General features: G+C 42.5%; 3 protein-coding genes across 3 annotated transcripts; 1 reads left to right on the top strand and 2 right to left on the bottom strand.

Moving 5' to 3' along the window:
• Positions 1–3,851: 3,851 nt before the first annotated feature.
• LOC117058694 (olfactory receptor 10A7-like) lies at positions 3,852–4,787 on the bottom strand. The gene has a single exon (XM_033170027.1). It carries the CDS (start codon positions 4,785–4,787, stop codon positions 3,852–3,854), a length of 936 nt encoding a protein of 311 aa, XP_033025918.1.
• Positions 4,788–9,956: 5,169 nt separating this feature from the next.
• Positions 9,957–12,302, bottom strand: LOC117059030 (vomeronasal type-2 receptor 26-like). Its single transcript, XM_033170492.1, has 2 exons — positions 12,067–12,302; positions 9,957–10,855 (listed from the first exon to the last, which is right to left on the bottom strand). The coding sequence occupies exons 1-2, from the start codon at positions 12,254–12,256 to the stop codon at positions 9,957–9,959; spliced, it is 1,089 nt and encodes a 362-aa protein (XP_033026383.1). The 5' UTR covers positions 12,257–12,302.
• Positions 12,303–21,688: 9,386 nt separating this feature from the next.
• Positions 21,689–25,850, top strand: LOC117059094 (erythroblast NAD(P)(+)--arginine ADP-ribosyltransferase-like). The gene is made up of 4 exons (XM_033170604.1): positions 21,689–21,900; positions 23,530–24,244; positions 25,102–25,137; positions 25,590–25,850. Exons 1-4 carry the CDS (start codon positions 21,829–21,831, stop codon positions 25,601–25,603), a joined length of 837 nt encoding a protein of 278 aa, XP_033026495.1. The 5' UTR covers positions 21,689–21,828; the 3' UTR covers positions 25,604–25,850.
• The last annotated feature ends 1,673 nt before the right edge of the window (positions 25,851–27,523 follow it).

The raw sequence follows: 27,523 nt of genomic DNA, 5'->3' as shown, positions 1-27,523 counted from the left end.
GTTCTATGATCAGTGGAGGAGGCCCTTTGATTACTTCAAAATTTATCCCACCTTGCTTTGTTGGGGGGGGGGGCTCCTCCTCATTCTGTTGGGTGCCTTGGCAGAAAGGCAATACATAAATACAGCAAGTAAGAAAATTAATAAAATAAAATAAACGTTGCCACCAAGTCTTGCCCTGAAGGCACTACTGAGGATGTTTGCATTCTAGTCCAACAACAAACCTGTGAGGTATAACCTAGTTTGAGCAATAAGGACTGGTCCAAAGCCACCCAAGAAATTTATGGATAAAAGGGAATTTCAACCCATGTCCTTTTGCTACCAACTGAACACTGTAGTCCTTATATTACACTGGCTTCGTGAACCTGCTTTCCTCTCCTGCCTGAACAAGGAAGTAATACTGTGGTACGAGGACTTCCATTGCTCTGCAAGTTTCTGTCAGGCAGTCTGTGGTGCACCCACATTAAAAATTTATATTTATTTTCCATTGTATTTTATTCTTTTATTTCTAATACTGTGTTTATTGGATTACAAATAAAATAAATAAAACGAACAACAAAAGTACAATTAAAGATCACACAAAGCACCTAGCACAAAGCACCACAAATGCCATAAGGGGCAGAAAAAAACGATTAAATGGCCCACCAAGACCCTCAGCAATTTTCAAGTGGTGCGGGGAGAGTTTGGGAACCACAGTAATAGGACAAACAAGAACAGTGAAAAGCAGCTGATTTTTTTTGGTGACAAGAGGCTGAAAGAGAGAGCAAACAGACAGAGATAATCTAGGTAAGTCAGACACCCAAGCGAACATTTCTACAGCTGAAGGATGTCCCTCCCCTAATTTATCATTATGGAGAACTTATTATAGAATTATGGTAGTCTTAAGCTAGCAGGAGGAGTGTTTACCTTCTTTGCAGCTGTGTTTCTGCTGTCCACATCTCTTGCCAGGCCACTGTATTTCCCTTGCCAGGGTCAGAGTAGGGGACTCTTAACACCCTTTAGCTTTAGCATGGGAAGCAGTGCTCTCCCAAATGCCTATTGCTGATGTAGGGAGTGTCAGAGAGCAGTTGGCTGCTAACTAACTTTGCCACCAAAGGTCGTTGTTAGCCAACCCAAGTTCAGCATCAACTGTATCAGTGGTAGGATTCCAGTGGGAACCATATGTTTACCCATTCCACTGGGTAAACAGCAAAGAAAGAAGTACCTTTTAAATCAAGAGCATCAGAAGAGCCCCACTGGATCAGTCCTAGGTCCAGCAGGATTTGAAGGCAATAATGGTTTCTCCCTCCAGCAACTGGCTCACAGTGACTAGGTAAAGGTAAAGGACACCTGGATGGCTAAGTCAAGTCAAAGGCGACTATGGGGTTGCAGCACTCATCTCGTTTTCAGGCCCAAGGGAGTCAACGTTTGTCCACAGACAGTTTTTCTGGCTCATGTGGCCTGCATGACTAAGCCGCTTCTGGTGCAACCAGAGCAGCATATGGAAATGCCATTTACCTTCCCGCCATAGTGGTACCTATTTATTTACTTGCACTGGCATGCTTTCGATCTGCTAGGTTGGCAGGAACTGGGACAGAGCAATGGGAGCTCACCCCGTCGCGGGGAGTCAAACCGCCAACCTTCTGATCGGCAAGCCCAAGGGGCATAGTGGTTAGACCACAGTGTTGCAGTGTTATATATTCAATAGCCACTGAAAACCCTACCATCCATGAACTGATATAACTGCTTGTTAGAGCCAGTTAAGCTAATAGCCACCTCTACATCCTGTGGCAGGGAGTTCTAGCGATACATTATGCAATGTGTGAAGGAGTACTTTCTTTTGCCTGCCTTGTATCTGCTGCCAAACAATTTCATTCTTAAACCATTTCATTGCTTTCCCCTAACAATCCATCACAAGGAATTTGCCATTCTTGTCTGTCACAAAACCCTGAATTGATGTTTCACTCCACCATGCCCTCTTTCTTGGTTAGTCACCACTAGTTCAGACCCCATTGCTGAATACGTAAAGTTGAATGTTCTGCCCCAAACGTGCATTATTTTATATTTATTTTGCCATTTCATGGCGCATTTGTTCAGTTTGCAGGGACTGTTTTGGATAGGGCTGTGTGCCAGATTTGACTGCAGCCCAAACTGAATCAGGCCAGTTTGGGAGGTTCTGGACTTTAGCCTCATTAGGTTGAGACAAACATCACCCCTGTTGGCCATGCTTCCTGAAGCTGATGGAAAACAGAGTTCAGCACCATCAGAAGGCCACAAATTAGGTATCCCTAGTTTCCGGGATCATCAATATCCATAAGATTGGCAACAATCACACACACACACACACACACACACACACACACACACACACACACACACTTCCCTAAGAGCAGGGCCCACTCTGAACCACATCAGGCAGGTACAGAGCTCAGCATACCCCAGAGGGCAGCCCCTTCTCCTTCCTCCCCATGGGTGAGAGGAGACCAGCAGTACCTCCTATTCACAAAGAGACCACTGTGGAGTTGGCATGGGGCAGAGCTATGGAGAAAGAGGCAGACCCACCCTCCATAGTTGCTGGCATGGTGGCTTCTGTGGCAGCAGCAGGCAATCCATTCCCTGGAGGCCAGATCTGCTGCCCCTGTAGATCCTGCTGCTTGAGGCAGTCACCTTACCTTGCCTCCTGGGTGTGTGTGGGCCGGCCCTGTGCAACTGACATATGTGATTGTTCCTAGCCTTCTCTTTTATGTGTGGATGTTCTCTAGGTTTCCAGCAGTCTATATTTTTAGCCTTCCAAAGACCTGTTAAACCTTATGAGTGATAAAGTGACTAATAACCCGCCCCCAGGTTTTACAGTTCCGAGGGCACATTTTTCATTTTTACAATAAAAAAATACACTGAAGAATAAGGACGCAGACATTACAAATGCACATTTTTTTTATCATAGATTTCCTTATTTCAGTTTCCATATCAGGAGCAGACAGGTAATTACATATCTCTTTTCAGTTCACAGAGGTCAAGGCTTATTACTCACCTGCCTTGTTCATTTCTTAAAACCAATATTTTAAAAAACAAAACAAATGAAAGAAACCCTTAAAAAAAATTAAATAAATATTTATCCACAAATATGTATCTAACATTGTTCTGCTGAAAATTCACAATGCTACCTCATCCAAATCTCATAATCTGTAATAATTTATTCATATTAACTTGCTTACAAAAATACGAACAAAAAATGGGTTTATCAGGATAAATTCACACTAACATGCTGATGAATTTTCACAAGGATTCCTTAACTTTTTTTTGGGGGGGGCAAATTGCTGCAGAAATTTAAGATAGGAAAAAATGAGAACCTGAGAGAACTGAAATCAACAGATGTATCAACCCCAACCTATGAACTTACCCTCTTTTGGGTGGTTTGAAACCGCAGCATGGTGGAAGTGTTGGATTCTGTTTCTCTGACATTGACCAAGGGGTGACTGCGGGGGTAGCTGAGTTTTTGGCAGCAGTGCTTCAAGGATTACTTTAACAGGAGGAAATTCTAGATTTTACATATATACACATACAATCAGCCTATGAGTTTAATTGTTGTTTCTTTGTGTATATATATTTTACAGTTCTTGTATGTGACTCTTTCTCTCGCGATTTTACTTGTAAAATGCCTAATAAAGGTTTGATAAGTGAACTTACCATTTGTCTCTCGCTCTCTCAGCTTCTACCCCTCCAACCCAATCTTTTATAAGGGGAAAATAATACTCAATTCCTTTGTAGGGTTGCTGTAGACTAATGCATATGAAATCCTTTGAACAAGTAAGGAAATGCCAAATATTAGTATGTGTGAGATTTTGATGGTGGATTCAGTGGACGCCTGTGCCAACCTATTTCCTTCCTAATAGCTTCCTAATGGCTGCCTTCACTTCCCTGTTCCTCAGGGTGTAAATAAGAGGGTTGCAGAGGGGAATGATGACTGTGTAGAGCAGGGAAAGCAACTTGTCCACTTTCAGGGAGTCGGGTGTCTTGGGCCTCAGGTACACAACTGTTGCAGAGCCATAAAAGAGAATGACCACAGTAAGGTGGGAGGAGCAAGTGGAGAAGGCCTTTTGGCGTCCTGTGGCTGATGGCAAGCTCAGGATGGTTCTGGTGATGTGTATATAGGAGGCCAAAATGAGGAAAAAGGGGATTATAACAAAGAGAAAGTTATTGGCATACACAGCCAACTCGCTGGCATACAGGTCAGCACATGCCAGGCTGAGTATTGGTGGTATGTCGCAGAAGAAGTGGTCAATCTCATTGGGCCCACAAAAAGGCAGGGAGAAGATGAGCCCAATCTGCAACATCTGCGCAGGGAGGCTGATGGCAAAGGAGCAGACCAGCATCCCCACCCGCATCTTCTGGCTCATGATGGTCATGTAGCGGAGAGGCAGGCAGATGGCAAGATAGCGGTCGTAGGCCATGGCTGCTAGCAAGAAGCACTCGGTTGCACCAAGGAAGAGCAGAAAGAACATCTGTGAGGCACAGGCTAGTAGAGAGATGGAGAGGTTCCCTGAGATTAGATTGGCCATCATTTTAGGAAGGGTGACTGAGGTGTAGCACATCTCCAGTCCTGAGAGACTGCGCAGGAAGAAGTACATGGGGGTACGTAAGGCAGGGTCCAGTGTTGTAACCATCACAATAAGACCGTTGCCCAGTAATATTGCCATGTATATGGCCAGGAAGGCAATAAAGAGGACAGCAGGATATTCTTGGTATCCCAACAAGATGAACTCATTCACTGTGCTCTGGTTCTCCCAGTGCTTGGCCTGTCCAGCATCCATCTGTGGAGGAACAGAGGTACAGGGATGAATCATGGAACTACAGATACAGTGGTACCTCGGGTTAAGAACTTAATGCGTTCTGGAGGTCCGTTCTTAACCTGAAACTTCTTAACCTGAGGTACCACTTTAGCTAATGTGGCCTCCCGCTGCTGCCGAGCTGCCGCCTGTCAATTTCTGTTCTCACCCTGAAGCAAAGTTCTTAACCTGAGGAACTATTTCTGGGTTAGCGGAGTCTGTAACCTGAAGCATCTGTAACCTGAGGTACTACTGTACTGATTTGGCAGCCACAGGATAAGGTGACTGTTTAATTCCTCCAAATGTTGGTCTCAATAATAAACTAAATGTAGTGAAAACTTCCTGCCTCCACCTAATATCATGCAGATCATAATTTATACATATTTTCTAAATCAGGTTGTTAATATTTCCTTGATTTGGGACTTAAATTAAAGAGCACTTTCTGCAAATGTGCTTTTTGTCAGCATGTCATTGCTTCATTGTATAAGATGCATTTTTATTATTATTATTTGTGCACTAATTTGAGTTGTGTTTTTTAAAATAAAGCAACACACACACACACACACACACACACACACACACACACAGTATATCTAGCACTGTGAAGAAAAATTGCCGTCCAAAAAGTTCCTGAAGTGCTTCTTAAGAGCCAGCAATTGACGCAACATTATTCCTCATTGATTAACATGTGCATGTATGATTTTGAGCAAGCCCACCTGGGTGAAACATGGTGCATCCCAAGATGGAGTTCAAAATCTGACCTGACCACTAGGACATTATATGGGAAAGATACAGCTAACTCTTAACTGGGGTACTTGCAAATTTCTCCTCCGTTTTAAGGTCACAGTAGTAACACTGTGGGTACATAGGTTGCTATAATTTCATTTGCACCTTTCTCCTCTTGCCCCCATTACCAACAGATATAATATTTTTAAAAAGCCATATTGACATGCTTACATGCTTGAAAGTATCAATAATCATTTTGTACTGTTTTGCATGTGTGCACTGATAAAACCAATAACAAAGACCAACCCAATATAATATTTTGTATGGGGCTTTAGTAATGTGCAGGGGCACATGTGCATGTATCAGCAGAATGGTGCACCAAGTAGCTCACAAAAAGAAAACAGAACATAAAAAATATTTCCCTAATGTGCAGTAAAAGAGCACACAAAAATAATCTTGATACAAATTTTAAAAAAAGAACCTTGATACGTTCACATCAAATTTGTTTGTTTTTGCTATATTTTATCAATTGCTATATGTACATTGGAAAAAGAGAGTGAGAGAGTTGCACATGAACTGAAGGAACTGAAATCAAACTGTACATGCTGTTAAGAATTGGGAGAAACCTGTTATACTAGCACACAAACTTCCCTTTGTATTGAGGTTTGCCTTGCCCCTGGAATTTTGATAATCCGCAATCACGGGATGATACTAGACTGAAGAAATCTCTAGGTATCTGACTATTTGGAACATGCTGCAACAACAGGGACACATCTCCCATTAAGGCCAGCTTTAGAAATAATAAATCAGTAGGAAGCTTTGGATCTACTTCCTCAGAACTCGAGAGGGCAACAAGTATGGACCCTTGGCTGCCCAAGAATGCCAGCTGCTGACTTGGGATGGGAGTGGAATTGGTTCCATTTGACATTTCAGTGCCAAAACTTCTTACTTTGTGAAACAATATGCAAACCAAAATGGAGTCCACCTTTGAATTTCATTGTTCTCTGAATTTTGTGAGGCCATTTCCCAACCGAAATATGTTTTGGACAATGCATATTCATGTGGAAAGTGTGCATGAATGGGAAAGCACACATACTAATGAAAATAACCTGGAAATCGGCATCATATTCCCAAAAATTGCTTGCAAGAATGTGAGTATTGGGAGAAATGTACACTCAAACTGTTTTGATGGCTGTCCAGGGTTTCAGACAGAAATCTTTCCTAGCCCTGGCTGGACTTTTTGCATGTAAAACGTATTATCTGTCAATCAAATATGATCTTTCTCCTAAACAAAAATCTTACTCATTCGTACTCAAAACCCCTGATGATTCTATCCAGGTAGAGCTGAGCCATTTGTTATCCTTTTTCCTTCCTGTATACAGGTTAATTTGGGACGCGGGTGGCGCTGTGGGTTAAACCACAGAGCCTAGGGCTTGTTGATCAGAAGGTCGGCAGTTTGAATTCCCGCGATGGGGTGAGCTCCCTCTGCTTGGTCCCTGCTCCTGCCAACCTAGCAGTTCAAAAGCATGTCAAAGTGCAAGTAGATAAATAGGTACCGCTCCAGTGGGAAGGTAAACAGCATTTCCGTGCGCTGCTCTGGTTTGCCAGAAGCGGCTTGGTCATGCTGGCCACATGACCTGGAAGCTGTATGCTGGCTCCTTCGGCCAATAAAGTGAGATGATTGCCGCAAGCCCAGAGTCATCCGTGACTGGACCTAATGGTCAGGGGTCCCTTTACCTTTATACAGGTTACGGTAATTTAGTTTGCTGGGGAAATCAAGAGTTGTGTCCAGCCTTAAAAGCAGACAATCAGTTTATTGAGAAATGGCACATTTTTATGATGTATTGGAATAAATATGTCGCTCATCTACATATCTTGCTGTGAGGTTCCATAGGAGAATACTAAATCTATAAAGCCCCTTAGCAGATATAGCAATTTATTGTTTATATGCATTCAGAGTTTCTGTGCCTTTAGGATGCTAATCTGAAATTTTAAAATTCAAACCCAAATAGAATGTGATTTCTCGCCTGCCAGATGGGGTCCCCTCCAAACGAAACCAAACTAACATGGGGATAAAGCGGGGGGGGGGGAGCTGAATCAGCTCTGAGTGGAGATTTGAACATGGCTCTCTTAGGTCCTAGCCCAACACTCTAACCACTACATTACCCTGGCTTTCATACTCTGAACCTGCAGATATGTGCAGTTCCTGAAAAAAAAAATGCCCCCCTAGCCTGGACTCTGACTCCCAGCATTCCTGAACATTGGCCATGCTGGCTGAGGCTGATGGGAGTTGGAGCCCAATAACATTTGGAGGAGGAGACCAAATTACGGAAGACTGCCCTAGCAGAATGCCATAGCCTTCTACCTTCTTTTCAGCTGAGCTGCTCCTTAGCACAACTCCATATGCGATGCTCTGCCTCTATGGCCAACGTTACAGTAGGAAATGCTATCATCTATCCCAGCAAGAGCTGTTTTTCCAAGCCCTCAGTGTAATATTTACCATAATTTACCAGCATGGAGAAGACAGCTTTCTAACATCTCCAAAGGGCATTGTTAGCCAGCTCAACATTTCCCAGTCAGCACCAGTTTTGGTCCCAGTGGAGAAAATGCACTCACTGAATATTTTTTCTTAATTAAGAAAGTTCAGTGAATTACCGGTAGTTTTCAAGGGAGCGGGGTGAGTTGTCAGCTCTTTTGCATTCTCTGTTAACATTTTGAATGCCAGAGCACATGAAATCCAGTACAAGTTACATATGAATTAATTGCTCATATGACTGAATACCCCTACATACACTAACCATTTCCCCATCCTCAGAGCGAATTAGAGGTTAGAGGTTAGTGTTCTAACCTGCTTTTCCACATAGACACCTAGTTTTCTATGTGCGGGAAATGTTTTGATATCTGGATTTTTAAAAAAGCAGGTTTTCCAACTGCACAAATTCCCCAGCACACACACCACACTAAAAAGTGTGTGTGTGGGGGGGAGACCCCCAAATGAACATAAATTTTGCCTTGCTCCTTGCTTACACTCTGTATCTTTGCTATCTTACACTCTTGATTAGTGATTTAAGGGGTGAAAATCAACCAATCACCCTCCTGCCCCCCCACAAAAGAGGAACAATACTGTACCATTTAACCACAGAAGGACTGAGCTCACTGTGTAAAAGGGCTTTGGGGGTGCTAAAGTTCGTTAGTTTACTTGTGCAAATGGTACCACAATGGAAAGTGTCTGGTTCTCTCTTCAGCACATCAAAACACTTCCTGCGGAGTAGGGTTGAAAGGGAAGGCCCAAAGCTAAACAGTAGCTTCAGGGTTGGGGGGTCCAGTAGACAATTCAGCTTCAAGCAGAGACAACAGCTGCCAAAAGGACATGGGCAGTAGGGCGTGCCCATTCCCACTTTACTAAGATATTTGGCCATGCATACTAAAGAAAAACACTGTTATTGTGGGGTGGGGTGGGGGAAGATGGCAGGCACATGCGCTTGTGTGGTCAGTTAGGAGCAGCAGGGAAGCACCACAGTGCCACTCTCGGCTCTCCCACCGCCTCCCATGCCGCCAGTAACTTGTGGATGGCCATGGTACATGCTGCCCAGGAGGCACTGGTGTTGGAGAGCTAGGATTGCAGCTCTGCAAACTGGCAAGCAGTTTCTGGTATGTGGTCACGTGAATCTATAGGATGCCTAGTTCACAAATAGTGTTCAGTGTCTAAAATGATATGTAGAAAGGCTGAATTGAAGCAGCTGGCCACAGCAGGAAACTGACTACAAACCCATGAACAACAAATTGTTATACTTAAACTGATAATTATTGTGCTTTTACATGCAGGGAAAGGTCCTTGTTGGGTTTCTATCAGAGGTGTCAAAAAACCTTGGTCAGCCTTGGGTTCTGGGCATCCTGACTTTGCGGGGGTGGGGGTGGGGTGGGGTACCATTTGCTGTTCTACCTTGAGCAACAAAACCTATTGGGATGGTCCTGACTACAGCACAAGTCAGTTTCATGCTCATATACTTTCTCAAATGCATGCAGTGTTTATTCTTGATGGATTTTCTTACTTTAGGGTTGCCACATGTCTGGAATTTCCCAAACATATCCGAAATACTGCAGTTGGCAGCAGTGTCCGGTCAGAAACCAGAAAAATGTCTGGGAAAATTCGGACGTATGGCAGCCCATGTTGGCAGTGCTGTTTTTCCCATAAAAATACCTCAAAACCAGCAATTTTATAAGCGATTTCCCCCCTAAAGCTCAAAAACATTGCCAAAAAAGCTCAACAACTTATCACTGTTTGAAATATGGCAACCCTGTTCTACTTCTTATCACTTCTTTGACCATGAAGGTTTTCCACAATGAACCACAGGATCTGCAGTCTTGGGAAATTGTTCCCCAAAACTATAAACAAATGGAGAATAGAGGCGCATACATATTCGTTGATTATTTTCTTCTTATTAGCTGTTCTCTGTTGTTCAGCTCTGGCCTCACCACAATGATGTAGCATTTTGGGGTAAAAATACAACCCAGTAACCCAGCACTGGAGCATAAGATGGAGAAGATCTCCACAGCCACCATGTATTTTCCTTTAGTGCTCAGATAGGTGGGAACAAAGGATAACCACACACTGCAAAACACCAACATGCTGAAAGTGATGAACTTGGCTTCATTGAAGCTGTCAGGTAACTTCCTGGCTAGGAAAGCCACAGTGAGGCTGACAACTGCAAGGAAGCCCATATAGCCCAGGACACAGTAAAACATGGAAGCTGATCCCTCATTACATTCTGCTAAGATTGTCCCACTCAGTGAATGCAGGTCTGTATCTGGAAATGGAGGAGAAGTACTTAACCAAATCATACAAATGCCAGCTTGAATAAAAGAGCCAGAAAAGACAACTGAGTTTGTCAGCCTTTTCCCTACCCATTTCCTCAAGCTGGCTCCTGGTTTAGTTGCCATGAATGCCAGAACCACAGTGATGGTCTTTGCCAACACTGAGGAAAGGGCCACAGAAAAGATTATCCCAAAAGCCATTTGCCGGAGAAGGCAGGTCATGTGTCCAGGCTGTCCAATGAAGAGCAAGGAGCAGAGGAAGCAAAGGAGGAGGGAGATGAGGAGGATATAGGTGAGGGTTCGGTTGTTGGCTTTGACTATGGGAGTGTCCCTGTGCTTAATAAAAGTTCCAAGCACTAAAGATGTGACCAAAGACAAAGAAGCAGCCAAGATAGCTAAAACGATCCCCAATGTTTCTTCATAAGACAGGTAGCTTAGAACTTTGGGAATGCATTGATTTTGGTCAACATTAGGATGCTGATCTTCTGGACAATTTTCACAGACATCTACATCTGAAAACAGGAAGAGAAATATTTCAAGACTTTAACATCATCAAAATGAATAACTGAAGAAGTAGCTGCTATATGATGTATAACCAACACAAACTAGATGTAAATGTAGATTGTATGTCTTTGACAGTGCTGTTGCCTTTGAAACGTTGTGTTATTTTATTAGGATTATAATAGAGTTAAATGTTGATTAAGGTTTATAATGATAAGAATGGTGAGAAAGAAGATTTTATAATGTTACAAAGTTACTAAAGAAGATTAGAAATGAACGCAGAAGAGAGGACATGAGGAGGTCCCAACACTATGTTATGATTATGATTAAGATAGTTAGAATTTTTGTATTTTTGTATTTTTTGTAGTTTTGTAGTTTTTCTTTTTCGTTTGTTGTTGTTGTTGTTGTTGTTTGTTTTATTGTATTTTGTATGGTTTGTTTTATTGGGAAATTTAATAAATTCTTTATAAAAAAAGAAATGTTGTGTTATTGGTTTTTTTAAAAATAATAATACACTTTACAGAAAAAATACATTATTAAAAATGAATGTTATAATTCGAAGCATCTTTCATTAGCATTCTGATTTATTTAGCACAGACGATCTGCCTGGCTCTTTACAGAGCCCTGAGAGAAAGAAGGGTTCCTGCATTGCCATGTTTCCAGTATAAAATTCAAGATGGGGGAGAGGGAATGTAGATGGTGGAGAGGGTAGGCATCAAAAAAATGTATAGCCAGCTGATTACACACATTTGGGGTTACTTTCACATTTAGTGTCAAAGGCACCAGATCCTGAAATAGATCACTTTCAGGATCCCAGGTGTTTCATGTACCCTTATGTTCAAGGTGTTGGTCCAGGACAAGGGTCTAGGTTTTCATTTGATGCTATCATCGTTATCACATTATGCAGCTACGGTCTCCACAGCAAACTAGTGGATTCCACTTATCATTAGTTCTGCATCCATCTTGAGTGTAAATTTCAGGCATAAGAGCCTGATCCAGATCAGGAAAGCAGCAGGAAGCAAAAGGTTAAAGCCCCAACAACCCCACACCAGGGTTGCAATTTGTACTCCATCCCCAGACACACACTGGCAATTTGTGGAACAAAAAAACTTGCACTCAAAGACAAGTTGTCTAATTAATAATAGCCTTGAGACCACTCTAACAACCAGAATATTAGGTTAGGCCATTTTTGTTTTTAACCAGCGTGCATTATTTCTCCTACCCTTCTGGCCAGAAACCATCCCTTCTGGACAATGAATACAATCATAGCAGCAAAATTTCTCTCCCTCCTTCTCTTTCCTACTGTAACCAGGATAGCAGTTGTCGTTGCACACAGAAAGTGGCAGTACCTGTCCATAAACAAAATAGTAATTAGCATCAAGAAAACAAATCTGAGGAGGTGTTTGTTTCATTGGGATCTAAGAACCTCACTGCTTTAATTAGTCCAATGCCAACATTATTGAGTTAATGCATCTCATGTTCTTTTACTTCTTTTACAAACAAGTGAAGGAACTATGGTTTCACAACTGATACTCAGCAGAAATCAAGCCTCAAGAAGAAGACTGAATTGGCTTAAACTGAACTCTCTGCAATTATTCGGTAGCTTCAAAACATTTGCCGCTGTGTCTTACGTGGTCAAAGTTCCCATGCCAGACAATCTGATCATTGTTAATGATTAGTTCTTTGCCTGCAGGAGCTTGAGGTTCCAGTTGTCCAACTTTTACTCTAACAAAAGAGCTATTTGGGAAAGTCACCCAGTTTGTAACATCAAAACCAGCAACTAATTCTCTATTTTCATCAAACTGTATAGTGTCTCCAGCACTGTTGTTGAACAGAATGCTTCTCAAAAAGCGATTAATCTAGGATGAACAAGAAAACAAAGGAAGAACTTGTTGAAATCTTTACAGTGATGTTTATATAAAGTGCTGGCTTAGTTAAACCTAAATTATTTTATTTTGCTAGAACACTGGCTTGAGATGGAAGTATGAACAACAGCATATATATATATATATATATATATATATATATATATATATATGCAAATTATCTTTATTGGTTTCTTTTAATTTACATTCATAGAATTACATTATAACATCTCTGTTCTCCTATGGCTAAACATGTATTTTTAAATAATAATAAAGAAAACTAAAACTAAAACTTGTGCTTAATTGCTTGATTCATTCGTATTCCTTTTATTCTTGACTTCCCTCCCCTTCTTACTTGGGTCCTCAGTTTTCCTTATTTAAATGGCTCTCTTAACACATCTATGATGTTTCTTACAGACATTATTCTAAACTAGTCAAAATTTCAATTTCCCCTTGACAATCTTTCAAATAATGTTTGAATATGTTCCAATCTTTTTAACTTTTTTGTTTTGGTTGATCTCTTATCTGCCCAGTCAACTTGTCCATCTCCATGTACTCCATTAATTTGATCAACCAATCTTTTTTGGTCGGTAAACATTCCCCTTTCCAGTTCTGTGCAATCACAACTCTTGCTGCAGTGGTGGCGTACACGAATACTTTCTTTAAATCTTTTGGAAAGTCATTTCCCACAATCCCCAATAGGATTGCTTCTGGTTTTTTTGGTAATGAGATTTTAAACATCCTTTTTAATTCGTTATAAATTAGATCCCAAAACTCCCTCATCTTTCTACATGTCCACCAAATGTGATATGTTGTACCCACTGCTTCATTGCATTTCCAACATTTATCCAAGGTATTTTTTTTAATACATTAAGGCAAGTCTGCTTGGTTTTAGATACAATCTATAGAAAACCTTCATATAGTTTTCCTTAATTGTATAACAAGAACAACAGCAATTTGATCATTAAACTGACATTAGTTAAACACATTCATTTGGAAAACGTGTTAGCATGATTTTGGAGGATTTATTTTGTGCAGAGTTTGAGATCAGAGTTCTGTCCTTGTCTAGATAATATTATACCCTACTTCTTTTTAAAGTACAAATGTGTGTTCAATTACCTCCCATGGCTGTACCTTCTGAAACATCAGCCTCTGTCCTTTTTTAAAGCTCCTGTTTTTTGATCTGGATACATATGTGGCATGCAATGCATGTGCCACAGCATAGACAGAATTGTAGACGTTGTAGCTATGACCAATCATGTTCATTTCAAACAAAATTGCAGGGATGCTCTCCAGCTTCTCTTCCTCAGTGCAGGCTTGACTGTACTCATCAGAATGTTTCAACCTGCAGCCAAATGCTTGCTCCCAGAAATCCTGGACGAATCCATCTTCTTTAGACCAGGAAGGTCTTACAGTTTGAAGAAATTTTTGGAATCCTGGTGGCTCAATGGAGTGAACTGTGAAGGATAAAGCACCATGGAAGGGGGTTGTATCCCAAATCCTTTGAGCGGATAAAGATGCAAATTCCCATTGAGATGTAACAACCCACACTTTACCCAGAGGTGGAAAGTCAGACACTTCTGCTGTAAACAACAGCATTCTCAAAACTTGCATAGCTGGAGGCTCCCCATATACGAGACAGGCATTGACTTTCCTGTCCATGAGGACTGGGTACTGATCTAGCAGAGTTACCAATGATTCTAACATTTCGTGCATGTAAGTTCGCTTTGGAGTTCTTAATATGAAAGCATAGCAGATGCCGTTCTGGGAAAGCATGGGCACTGCTGTCTGCAAAAAGCTTTCTCCATTGTCATCATCCACAGCAACGAGTCCAATCCAGGTCCATGCAAAATGCTTAAGTAAGTGGGCAATCCCTCTGTACTGGTAGGCTTCATTTGGGACCATCTGGTTCAAGAAAGGGAAAAGTGTTTTGTCACCTTGGGCTGGAGAAAATGATCCATAAGTTAGCTGAAAGAAATAGGTTAGAATCTTTCAGTTGGGTCACAAGAACATGTTTCCTTATTCGTTTTCAACTATCTATGCTCTGCTTTGCTACTTAAGAGATGATAAAAACTGGCCTCCTTTTTAAAATGATGATTTGTTTATTTAAAGTACTCATATGCTGCCTTTCAGGGAAAAGCTCTCGCAACACAATTTATGTAAGATAAAACTGCAAAAATCCAGTTTGTATCAGGAGCAAGCCAGCCGTAAATCACATGAAAGAAGTGGAGTTAACTCTTTATTAGGAGAAAAAACAGGATCTGCACAGCAGTGTCAGGCCTCATTGGTAGGTCTTGCCCCTGTGAGACCTTCACTCATGGAGAATGATGGTCCCCGCCTTCCCAATATAGCTACTTTTGCTTTTTATGTGTCTTGAAGAATACAAAATTCAGCCATTCAGGTCAGAATCTACAACTACAGATTGATAATTTTCTACTCCTTGAAGATCAACCTTGCATTTTGAGGGTTACATTCCCTTCAACCATGAGCTAGGACCTCTACTTTGGGAAGCCATTCCAGAGCTTTGATGCCATAAGAGAAAAAGAGCTTTGCCTCAGGTCCATCTGCTGCTCATCCTGCAATGAGGAGGCCTGAAACAGGGTCTCCAGTGTTGAATGCATTGTTCAAACAGGTTCATGGAAGAAGGTGGTCCTTAAGGCTTCATGTAAATTTGTAAAATCCCGGGAGACAAAACTGATCCTTGTAACACCCATAGGTCCATGGCCACAGGGTGGAAGAGCAGTTTCCCAGCACGACCTTCTGTGACTGCTGCACCAGAAAAAAAACAACAACTGAGAGATCCAGGAGATCAGATAAGGTCTCATCCCCTCTGTCGTAATTCTGGTGTAGAGAGACCAGGGTCATTTCAGTCACAATTCCAGGGAAATGGATAAACATCTTAATAATTAGTTTTATCATTGGATGACTGGATTATGTGCCACAGATGAGGAATATCCATAGCCTTTGCATAAGGCCTACCTGTGGAGTCTTGTAGGTGGTATAGATGGTGGCCATATTGGCAGTGGTTTCAGAAACGAGCCCTCCAATGACAGCAATTAAATGGTTCTGAGTATCACACTTGAAGTTGGGAACAAACCTATGTGGCGTGGAAAGCAGACTGAGGGCGGCTTTAAAGGTTGTCTTTGCAACGTAGTAGCTGTTTAGGACATGGAAGCCCAAAGTGACATTTGGTAGGAGGTTGGGATTCTCATTGATCTCTTTTATGGCAAATGCCAAGGCCAGGATGTGCTGGTATTTCTTTGGCACTGAACTGCAATGAGAATTACTAGTGGTTTAGCCAAACAATGTTTAAAAATGTGTTTGTAGGCTTTTGCAGAACAGTAGAATTGCCAGCTTTTGATGTGCCTGCTTTAACTGTGCTTTTTATAGCTTTTTGTTCTCAGGCAGCTAGCAGCTAACAGTGCCGTGGAAATAGTTACTTATTGATTTCTATCTGTTTGAGGGTATAACTTACTACAATAGCAGGCTACACACCCACACACCCACCCCCACCCCACCTAATTTCACAACTCCTTTTTAAATGTTCTGAAATTAATGAATAAATGGAGGAGACAGAGATAGAGGAAGGAGTTGAGAGAAGTATTGTAGAGGTGTAAAAGACCCTGGAAATAATTTAACTCAGCCTACTGCCCACTGCACATAAGATATTTGATTACAGTATCAGACAGCCTTTACCGTTAGGAGGCTTTGACTAGTATTCAGCCAAAATTTTGCTTCCCTACAAATTTGAGCCTGCCCTTTGAGCTACAGGGAATAAAGTTGTTTCATCTCCTGCATGAAAGCCTTTCAGATACTTGAAGTCAGCTGTCATGCTTCCCTATAATCTTCTCTTCTTCTGGCCAGAGGTTCCAACTTCAATAAAATATGAGTGGGGTGGGGGTGGGGGTGGGGGTGGGGGTGGGAGAGAGACAGGTAATTGATCACATGATGCAGTGCAGGCACACCATTTGAATTTCTTTCAATTATTTTCCCCCCCCCCCCAGCTATTTTTGTGTTGGTTCCTATGCTTCAGGCTAAAAATAACCAGCTCTTTCAAGTGCTCCCAGCAAAACAGATGCTGGTTAGGAAAGATCAAGGAGCCCTGTGTGGCTCAGAGTGGAGAGGAGGTGATGCAAGTGAGAGGGGTCCATGGGGGGGGGTCAGCGTTCCAGGGACAGCTGGGTGGTGGGGGAAGGAATGTGTGGAGAGGCAGGTCTCTAGTGGTGGTGCAGTGCTTTGTTTTACTATAAGGCCTATGCATAAACCTTTCACCATCCTGTTTGCCCTCCTAACGACATACTCCATTTCATCAATGTTCTTCTTAAAGTGCAAGAATGGTGCATCAAAGAGTAATTAAAGACAGACTCTTCTGCATCAGCCCCTCAAAAAATGCACAGGGTCTGGAGGAGAAGTTCTTCATAAAATGTGCCAGACGGTAAAGGAAGAAAGCAGGACAAATAAAATAAAATAAAATAAAATGACAGAACAAACTAAATGTCCCCTGGAACACTACTTTTCACCCTGAAGACTAGACCAAGTGTTTCTCAAGTACCATAGTGCTTATCATGAGCGGAACATTTTTACAGAAGGAAAACGAAGGGAGAAAGTATTTCCTTACATCGGCTTGTCAATCATAATCTGCCTTGGCTGTTCCTTGAAAGAGGGAGTCTCATAAAAGAAGAAGATGTGAGCAGCAATGTCACCAATTACAAGGTCTCCTGGATGATAAAATTCATGAGGAATAGGGATTGGGTCGGTATATATGCTGCAATTAATAGAATGTGCATTGTATATACTATGGCACAGCAGAAAAAGCAGCAACACAAGTAGCAGCGCCCTCTGGAAGGCAAAACATCCCCTCCATATATGAAGCCCCATGTTTCCATCTATGAAATATTATCTGTCCTGCATCAGTTTTGTCAGGTTATAGATGGAAAGACTGGCCAGTTAAGAGTCTCAGAGTCTCTTCTGTCTGCCATAGTGCCCTTGTTTCCATTTTGTTACCTCTTGTCTGTCAATGCCTCAACACAGCATATTCTCTTCACCTGGTCACATTTTCCACTCAGGATGACTGGGTGTTCAGGCCCAGTGTAGGTTCCCTTTGAAACAATTCTCACTGATAGCTTTGCACCTACAGATGTAATAAAATTTGCTTGAGTCACAGGTATGCATTTCTGTGTTATAGACCACGGGGGTATCAACTTGAAAAAACGAAGCCTAAAATATAAAGGACCACAAAAAATACTGTCTACAACTGGATTTGGTTCTAAACAACAGTTGCTTTTTTAAATAGCATCCTTCAGGTTTGGATAATGTTGGCCTTGCAAATAATTTACTGACATCAGGTGGTCAACACGAGAACAGTAATTTTGACAATGATAGGGTACATAATCAAATCTCCAGAGTTCTGGCCTTTGCTGTAGGATTCCTTCTCCACCTTCTGAAAAGTTCTTCATTCAAATAGCATTTGGCTTGTCAGGTACAGGCTGCCTCTGGTCAATTCAAGGGACAATATTGACCAGAGGAAGGCTGTACCTGACAGTCCAAGTGCTATTTGGGCATCCCAGGTTGACTGGGGCTGATGGGAATTGCAGTCACCTGGAGGGCCACAGGTAGGAGAGCCAACTTGGGGGGCCAGTGTGTGTGACATCACGCCCTCCCCCTGGCCTTGGAACCTGACTTCTGGTGTCACTGGAAGTCAGGTTCTGAGACCTTGTGAAACCTCTGAAGTTGTGGGGGGTCCCTGCAGTGTAGGTGCTGAGCATCCACAACAACAACAACAACAACAAAATATGTGGGTGAAGCCCCTATAGTTGGCACCCCTGGCAACAGGATCCCTCACCACTGCTTTAGAGCAACACTGGGAAATATAAAAATGTCAATAGACACAAACAACTTGGTGCTGCTTAGAACATTGCTGCCTGGGCTGAGGGAAAAAGACTAAAGCACCCCAAAGCAGTGGCAAGGTAAGGTGGTTGAAGAATGAGTGGAAAAGGTGGAGTCAGTGTCATTCCCCTTCCTTAGGTGCTCCCTTTGATAGATTTTCCCCATCCCCTGTTATACTCAAATGGGCCAGCAATTCTTTAATAAACAAGTGCATGTAGGCCCAACCCCCTGGCACTGACACCTGTTCCGGTATCTGAGTTTGAAAGCCACCATTTCAATGTCACACAATGCCCCTGAAATAGTGTCACTGCAGGTATTTGTGAGCACTTGGCTGATGGTCCCCTCAAAGCTGGAACTGGCCTTCTGTGCACATCTTGTTTGACCCCCTCCATTTACTCCACACCATTCAGCTCTTCCCTGATTGCTTCTATGGCTGCCGTCTGTTACCAGCTGTGGTGCTTGCCAGTGGATGTTATTAAACAAAAGTGTGTGAGAGGCAGCAGTTGTGCCCAAAGAACCAAAGAGTTGCTGGACTACCACTCTCTTCATTCCTGAACATGTTGGCTGGGGCTAATGCAAGTCATAGTCCAAGCAACATCTGGGCAGCCACAGTTTAGCTACTTCTGCTGTAAGTTTCGGGGGGGGGGGATGTAGATCTCTACCTTGCCCTCTAACCCCCCCCCCCCAAGAATAGAAATCAACAAAGGAAACAGAAGGAGGAGGAACGGGTAATGGCTTAAATGATAGTGGCAATCTGTCCATCTCAGTGACTGGTTTTTAATCACTACCCTCTATGCGCCCCATGAGCTGATGCGCTGATATGTTAACAGATTTGGAGGTGTTACCAGAGGCATGTGTGTGTGTGTGTGTGTGTGTGTGAGAGAGAGAGAGAGAGAGAGAGAGAGAGAGCATACAATACATGCAAACATAGCAATCCTGTGTTGTGTTGTGTTGTGTTGTGTTGTGTTGTGGGATAAGGTGGAGGGATCTTAAGTCAAGGACCCTGGAAAATCAGGGTTAAAATCACCACTCAAGTGAAATAACAAAGTCATGGACCAATAAACGACAAGAATAAATTTGTGATAAAGTACATGTAAAATGGAGGACTTAATATAATGCAGGCATCCCCAGCCTTTGGCCCTCCAGATGTTTTTGACTACAATTCCCATCATCCCTGACCACTGGTCCTGTTAGCTAGGGATCAGGCAGTTGTAGGCCAAAACATCTGGAGGGCCACAGGTTGGGGATGCCTGATATAATCCAATACAACTATATATGCCAACCAATGCATGATTTGTTTGTTTTTAAAAGTTCACTGACTGAGAAAGAAAACAAGCAGGCAATATTCTACATCAAAGTGTCACACAGCCTAAGGAGTTTAACTTGACCCGGTGGAGATGTGATTAAGAGTTACAAGCGTCAGAAATATATCCCATGAGCATGCACAGAGTGCACCTGCCTCCCCTATGTTTGTATTTAACAAGGTGATTCCACAACAGTAACTTCCGCCTGAAATGTAAACTTTTTTTAATCTCCAGTGAACCACATGATACATGGAAACACTGCAATTCTTTTACCAAAACGCCAAGGGAGAAAACCTATTAATTACTATTAAGGATACTACATTGCGTTCCCTTCGCTTCTATAAAAAATGGGGTATTCAGTGTGTCTGCAGTGCACCTAGATTGTGGAAATCTTTGCCTATTAATGTTAAGCAGGCACCATCAGGAGTTTGTTTCAAAAGCCTGTTTAAGACAATTCTGTTTATATAGCTCAACCAACAGTTATTGTGTATCACTGTCTACTAAGCATTCTGATGCTGCTTTATGGCTGTGATACTTACCGCCGAGATACTTTGTTTATTGTGCAGTGTATAAGCATATATAAATAAACAAATCAGCAGATTTTTGAATATTCCATTTTCAAATGGATTGTGCCCCTATAAGGTGGGAGTTCCTGAGATTATATACATGTCATATAACTTACCCTCTTCTGACTAGTTTGCCAGGGTGTCTGGATGAAAGACTGACAATGCATTGTTTATCAGATAAGGTCCAACAGATCACCAAACAGGTGACTTAACCTTTCCTAACTGGCATGCCCATATGAGGCTTGTTGTTGTTCAGTTGTTCAGTTGTGTCCGACTCTTCGTGACCCCATGGACCAGAGCATGCCAGGCACCCCTATCCTCCACTGCCTCCCGCAGTTTGGTCAGACTCATGTTGGTAGCTTTGAGAACACTGTCCAACCATCTCATCTTCTGTCGTCCCCTTCTCCTTGTGCCATCCATCTTTCCCAACATCAGGGTCTTTCCCAGGGAGTCTTCTCTTCTCATGAGGTGGCCAAAGTACTGGAGCCTCAACTTCAGGATCTGCCCTTCCAGTGAGCACTCAGGGCTGATTTCTTTAAGGATGGATAAGTTTGATCTTTTTGCAGTCCATGGGACTCTCAAGAGTCTCCTCCAGCACCATAATTCAAAAGCATCAATTCTTCGGCGATCAGTCTTCTTTATGGTCCAGCTCTCACTTCCATACATTACTACTGGGAAAACCATAGCTTTAACTATATGGATCTTTGTCGGCAGGGTGATGTCTCTGCTTTTTAAGATGCTGTCTAGGTTTGTCATTGCTTTCCTCCCAAGCAGCAGGCGTCTTTTAATTTCGTGATATCTTAGTTAAATTGGAGAAACTGCATATTTTATGTACTGCTATTTGCTTTATGTATTTTGACCTGAATGGGTCTTATGACCATAATAAAGGTATTGATTGATGGACTGGCTAATTGAAAGAAATGATTCGCTGCCTCATTACCATTTTGCTTGCATTAACTTGGAGTAGGCCTCAGCCATGATGGTGCAAAGAAGCCATTTTAGGGAGCAGCAGCAAGTACTTCTGAAAAAATGGAAAAGCACATGGTCAGAGACCACTGAGATAATAGAAAATGTCCCCATGTCATGAGGAAGTGGCTTTATCAGCACACATACTCTACCTATCTTGTAATCTTCCTAACGGCTCTAACTTGTGGTCATATGAGCTGTACTGTGGCTTTATAGCACCATGAAGCTACATTTGGAAGGCAAAGAGGGAAGATCCTCGTTTGTCACAATACTGTCCCTTCAGTTTGCGTCAGGATTTCCAGATAGGGGAAAGCCTCAAAGATATCCACTGCTTCAGTCAACTTACATTACCTGACACAGTTCTTGTACAACTGTGGACATACTGTGGGGCATCAGGATGGAGAATCCACAGCATGTTACATTTCTGCTAGTTGCTTTCATTGTGTCCTCTGCTCAAGCGACTGCAGAGGTAAGTCCTATGTCCTTCCCTGCTTTGTGTGGCTATCGATGAACAAAGAATGACTAAGTAGAGGAGGTGCATGGAACCTTTGCCCCTCCCCATATGTTGCTGAACTACAACTCCCATAATTCCTGGCTACAGGTCATGTTTGCTTGGACTGATGAGAGTTATAGTTCAGCAGCATCTGGAGGCCCAAAGTTTCCCCACTCCTGAATTACAGAAAGCTAGGCCAAGGGAACACTCAAGGGTTGCCCCAAGTTTGGAAGGAATCTACTGTGGTAAATCTTGGCAGTGCTAAGGAGATGGCTATGGGCACTTAGGCCTTGTGAGAAGGTCCATGGGTTCAGCAAAAGTTCCCGATATATTCCCATTGGATTAATATGTGATCAAATGCTTGCTCTTCGAGAGTCTTATTCTGTTTTACTCACAACTGATTCTTAAAGATGGTGAAACTGAGAGACAAACAGAATTTAGAAAGAGAATGGAGAATGCAATTGTGAGCTGTCTCAAGTTATATGTCCCACGCCTCTTTTTTTTTTTTGCATTATATGACTACTGACCAAACTAAGACAATAACCTTTTTTGTTGTGGTTTGAAGCTGTCTGGGTGGTGTGGTTAGGAATGAGCAGGCTGTCTGACAGGACTTTTTCTGAAGTCAAATACTCACCACCTTTGCTGCTGCCATGCCCCCCACTTTTTTCAGAGAAGGGAGATATAGGAGTTGATAGTGGAGGGTGGATGAGAAGACGAGAAGTCTAACCTCAGCTGTACCTGGTGCTTCACACATCATTTCCTAATGGAATGCACATCACAGTGCTGGATTACAAGCCCCTGATTCTTGGCAGGAAATTACATGCAGGGCACATAATTTGGAAAAACAGAGCAGCAGCAAGGTATCTCCTTGACTGCGCATTATTTATTTGTTTAAAGCATTTGTATCGCTCCTTTAACCTGAAGCTCTATCTGGATGAAGTACACAACTTCAGTAAATTAATCAAATCACATCAATAAAACCCATACAAATATATCGCCATATTATATCACAGGTGAACATCAACAGCAATCATAAAAAACCTTGCTCCAAGCTGGTGTTTAACTGAAGACAATGTAGACATCAGGTAGATTTCAAGTAGCAAGGAGTTCCAAAGCTGAGGCAACACCACAGAGACCCATCAATGTGTCTCCAAATACAGTCTACAGTTCCTAAACAAGATATGCATGCAAGACCTCTCCTTGGCTGTGTGTGATGTGTTATGTGCATTATTACCTTCCAGGGATCATGGGGCTTTTACTAATGCTCCATCCTGTTAAGTAATGATGTACAGAGCATGTAAATTACAAACAAGGAGAGGCTCAGTCTCCTGCTCTCCTCTGAATATTACCCATTTTGGGTTGGACCAGTCTCCTGCTCCTAATTCAAATGAGGCCAGCCTGTTTGAACATTTTAAGCTCATCTATTCTCTGCTTGAGGTGAGGCCATGTGGTGGAGGTGCTTCACCATTCAGCCAACAATGCATAGGATGCAGCCTCTTGTCTGCATAATGGATTGGGAGCCTTGTGTTGTGAACAGCAAACTGTCATACATGTTTTCTGAGAGGCCATAATGACTCACACGATGCAATTATCAATTTGCTCCAGGCTGGCTCCAGTGAAATGTCAACAAATAGATCCAACCCGATATTGAACATGGCACATTACTCCCTTGATGACAAGTACGAAGGCTGCCTGGCGAGCATGCAGAGCATCCTGAAGTCTCTCCTTCTAAGTGAGCTGAATATGTCTAGGATTTATAAGGAAGCATGGGAGGAAGCACTGTTTAATTGGCAGGAGAACCAGTCCTGGTTATACCCTAGGAATATGGAAGAGCTCTCTGAAGTGGCTATCTGGGCATACACTCTAGAATACCCTTCACTCTACAGGAAGTTCAATGCTGCCACCCGCACAGCAGGAAAAGGGCCTGAGGAATATGAGGCTTACCCTTTCAAGTCCCTGCATTTCCTCTTAACCCAGGCAACCCTGTCATTCAAACTAAAGGACCACAGGTGTGTTAAGGTCTACAGGGGCACTGATGTGATGTTTTCAATCAATGACCTCTTCAGGTTTGGGCAGTTCACTTCCACATCAGAGAACTCGAAGGTGGCTGAAGCGTTTGACACTGTAACCTTCTTCAAATTGTTCACCTGCGAGGGGATTGATATAAGTGAGATGTCATTTATGGATGAAGAGGAGGTGTTGGTCCCTCCCTATGAAATTTTCAAGGTCACCGCAGTTGAAGTCACCTTAGATGGCAAGACCGTAGATGCCAAGTCAGTGGGGACTTGCAGCTACCACAACTGTGCTTTTGAGGGAGAAGGTAACCAAATGGAAGTTACAGGGTTTTTCATTTTGTGGGACACCAGTTCTAATTCCCCATCCCTTCCTGTCTGGGTTGGGTTTGGCATAGTTGGGTGGGTGGGCAGAAATAAATCTCATGAAGAAATTGGATGTGTGAATTTTTCTTCATCCAATACCATCCTAAATGGATGAGGGGGAAACATGTTTTCTTTCATGTATAGGGTATATAATCAGTTCTAAAATCCTGCTCCCACTATGAACTAGACCAGAGGTTCCCACTTTTTTGGCCCACCACCCCCTTTTCAGAAATTGTTTTACTAGTGGCCTCTTGAAATCTACCTTCTTTAAGCGTTTAAAAGCCCATGGGGTGGGGCTCGTGCCACAGACCACCTACCATTGGCCCCAATAGGCAGGCAAGCTGTGATCTACTTCCTGGGCCTGGATAAGGTCAAAAGGGTTCACCCAAACCCCTCACCTCCAACTTGAAGAAGAAGAAGAAGAAGAATTGGCAGGTTCAGGGGAGGTGTTGTCACCATCCCACAACAGTGCCTGACCTGGTGGTAGGCATCACTAGACAACAGATGAAACATGTATGAACAGTTTTTTTTTTTAAAAAAAATTCTTATCTTCTTTCTTTATCCTACCACAGCTCCATTATTTTTATTCACCAACCTGAGGCTACTACCACCCCCACTGGATTGTTCTAGCACCCCTCAAGGGGTGGTATCACCCACTTTGGGAAACACTGAAATAGACAAATTGGAGAGAGGGAAATACAGAATATTGCCCCTTCTATGGTTCTCAGACTATAAGATGGGAATTGGGAGAATGGTTGTTTAAAGGAAAAAAAAAATACTTTTCTCTCTTATTCTATAGGTTGGGATAATAACCACGCCTGTCCTGGACATCAAGGTATGTGACAGCCTGAGATGGAATTAAAACTCGGAGGTGGTGGTGGAGGGGATGACTAAAATGGATCTCTGTGGAGTGGCTTTTGGAATCCCTAGATTCCTTTCTTAGCACAGGAAAGGTTACCCTGCAAAAGTAGGTAGTTAGAGGTGGGGGCCATGGGGCCACATTCCTCCTGGGGAACATTCTAGAGGCTGCATGCCAGTGATTGGAGGGTTCAAGAACATAAGTGGGCCGTGCTGCAATGGATGAGACTCTTACTTTTGTTCACCTGGCTGCATTCCAGTCATGCAAAAAACCTGAGGTTTCTACACCTATAACCACACTTCCCCATCCTCCATCAGGCAAGGAAGAGGTACCAGCAGCACAGTTCAAGTATACATTCCACAGACTGAAACCACATCAGGATGTGCCCTACTAACTTCTGAATGCATCTTCTGTCTTTTCCTCCACAGTGCTGTATTTGTGAGACCTCATCATCCCAGTGATGTCAGGTTGTGGCCTGCCAAGAATAACGCTTTGCAAGAATCTCTGTGGCCTTTCCACATTGTCTATGTCTATATTTGTAGATGTCGGGTCAAGAATCTGAAGGAATGCTGGCCCCATAGCAATTTTATTTCCCCTTTTACAGGTAGCAAAATTAGGGTGGGGAGAGATTTCAGCACTTTTTGAGAATGGCAAAAAGAGGGCAAAAGGAGTGAGGGATGTAGGCCTTACTTGTGGCCAGTGCTTTCCCCCCCCTAGAAAAATAGGTGCCAGTACTCACCATGAAGATGGGACGTGGGTGGCGCTGTGAGTTAAACTACAGATCCTAGGGCTTGCCGATCAGAAGGTCGGCGGTTGGAATCCCCATGACGGGGTGAGCTCCTGTTGCTCGGTCCCTGCTCCTGCCAACCCAGCAGTTTGAAAGCACATCAAAGTGCAAGTAGATAAATAGGTACCGCTCTGGCGGGAAGGTAAATGGTGTTTCCGTGTGCTGCTCTGGTTTGCCATGACCTGGAAGCTGTATGCCGGCTCCCTCGGCCAGTAAAGTGAGATGAGCTCCGCCACCCCAGAGTCGTCCGCGACTGGACTTAATGGTCAGGGGTCCCTTTACCTTTACCTTTACTCACCATGAAGTTGCTGCAGTAAGTGTTATACTTTTTAACAAAAAAAGAAAGAGAAAGAAAGAAAGAAAGAAAGAAAGAAAGAAAGAAAGAAAGAAAGAAAGAAAGAAAGAAAGAGAGAGAGAGAGAGGTGGCAGTACTGCACACACTAGAGTACCCCCTGAAAAAATGCACTGTTTGTTGCAATGCCCTTCTGTATGGCTGGCAGCCATAATTTTTCCCTCTTGCCCCCCCCCCCCAGATTATATTGGAATGGAAATACATGACAATGACTTATGTTTTCCCCTTGGGCCATGTGGCAAGTGGGGGAAATCTTTGGCTGGGGGCTGGTTTCAAGGCAACTTTTCTTTTCCCCCCAACCCCAGTTTCAACCCAGATATTTTTTGGCTGAGCCTTAATCTAAAGACATGTGCATAAATATTGAAGCAGAATCCTATATATACATATCCTATATATATAGTATATCTGTTTACAGAGGTAAATCCCATTAAGATAAATGGGGCTAAGTGGGTATGGAATTGTACACTGATTTTTTCTTCTTTTTTCTTTTGCTTTACATAATAATCTCCTGCACAGCTTGACTTTGGGGCTTCAATTTGTAAAACCACTTAATCTGATGTGTATAAAATAATTTTCTTAATCATCTGTCAGGTTTTTGATATATCCACATAATAAAAAGCACTTTTAAAGACAACTTAAACTGGTGTGATTTTTGGTCTCTGCAATCTGAAAATGTCTGTTGCTGCTATGCATCTTAAAGGGGTGAAAAGTGTGAGGAGGGTTTTCCTTTGGAGGGGGTGGGGGGCATAATTCACAACCCCTACTGTTATCTCACTGGGAGTTTAAGGAGGTAGATGTTTGCCTATTATACAATTGTGAAAAAAATACCCGGGCAATAAATAAATTAAAGCATTCAAAACTTCACAGTCAGAGGTATTTAACTCCATTTGGTGGTGGCAGTAGAAAACAAGCCTTTTGCCAGTACTGAGGGAACAGACAGGTATAGGCTACAGGGGACGAAGGGAGAATTTTCCTCAATGGGATGTAGTAACTTGAGCTGTCTCTCTGTTTGGAATTTTGCTCACTAAGAAGACCTACCTGGGTATACACAGCCTGTCCCCTCCCTGCTTTTTAATATATATATAATAAATATATTAATAATAATTATTATATAATAATTATATATATATATATATATATATATATATATATAACCACAAACAGTATCGAGAGGCTTCAAAAGAAAGAATATTAGATTGCATGTGGGTGAAACAGGGCTTCTT

This window comes from Lacerta agilis, chromosome 14 (genome assembly GCF_009819535.1).
Source record: "Lacerta agilis isolate rLacAgi1 chromosome 14, rLacAgi1.pri, whole genome shotgun sequence".
Classification (NCBI taxonomy): domain Eukaryota; kingdom Metazoa; phylum Chordata; class Lepidosauria; order Squamata; family Lacertidae; genus Lacerta; species Lacerta agilis.
This window is presented reverse-complemented; position numbering and strand designations above follow the sequence as displayed.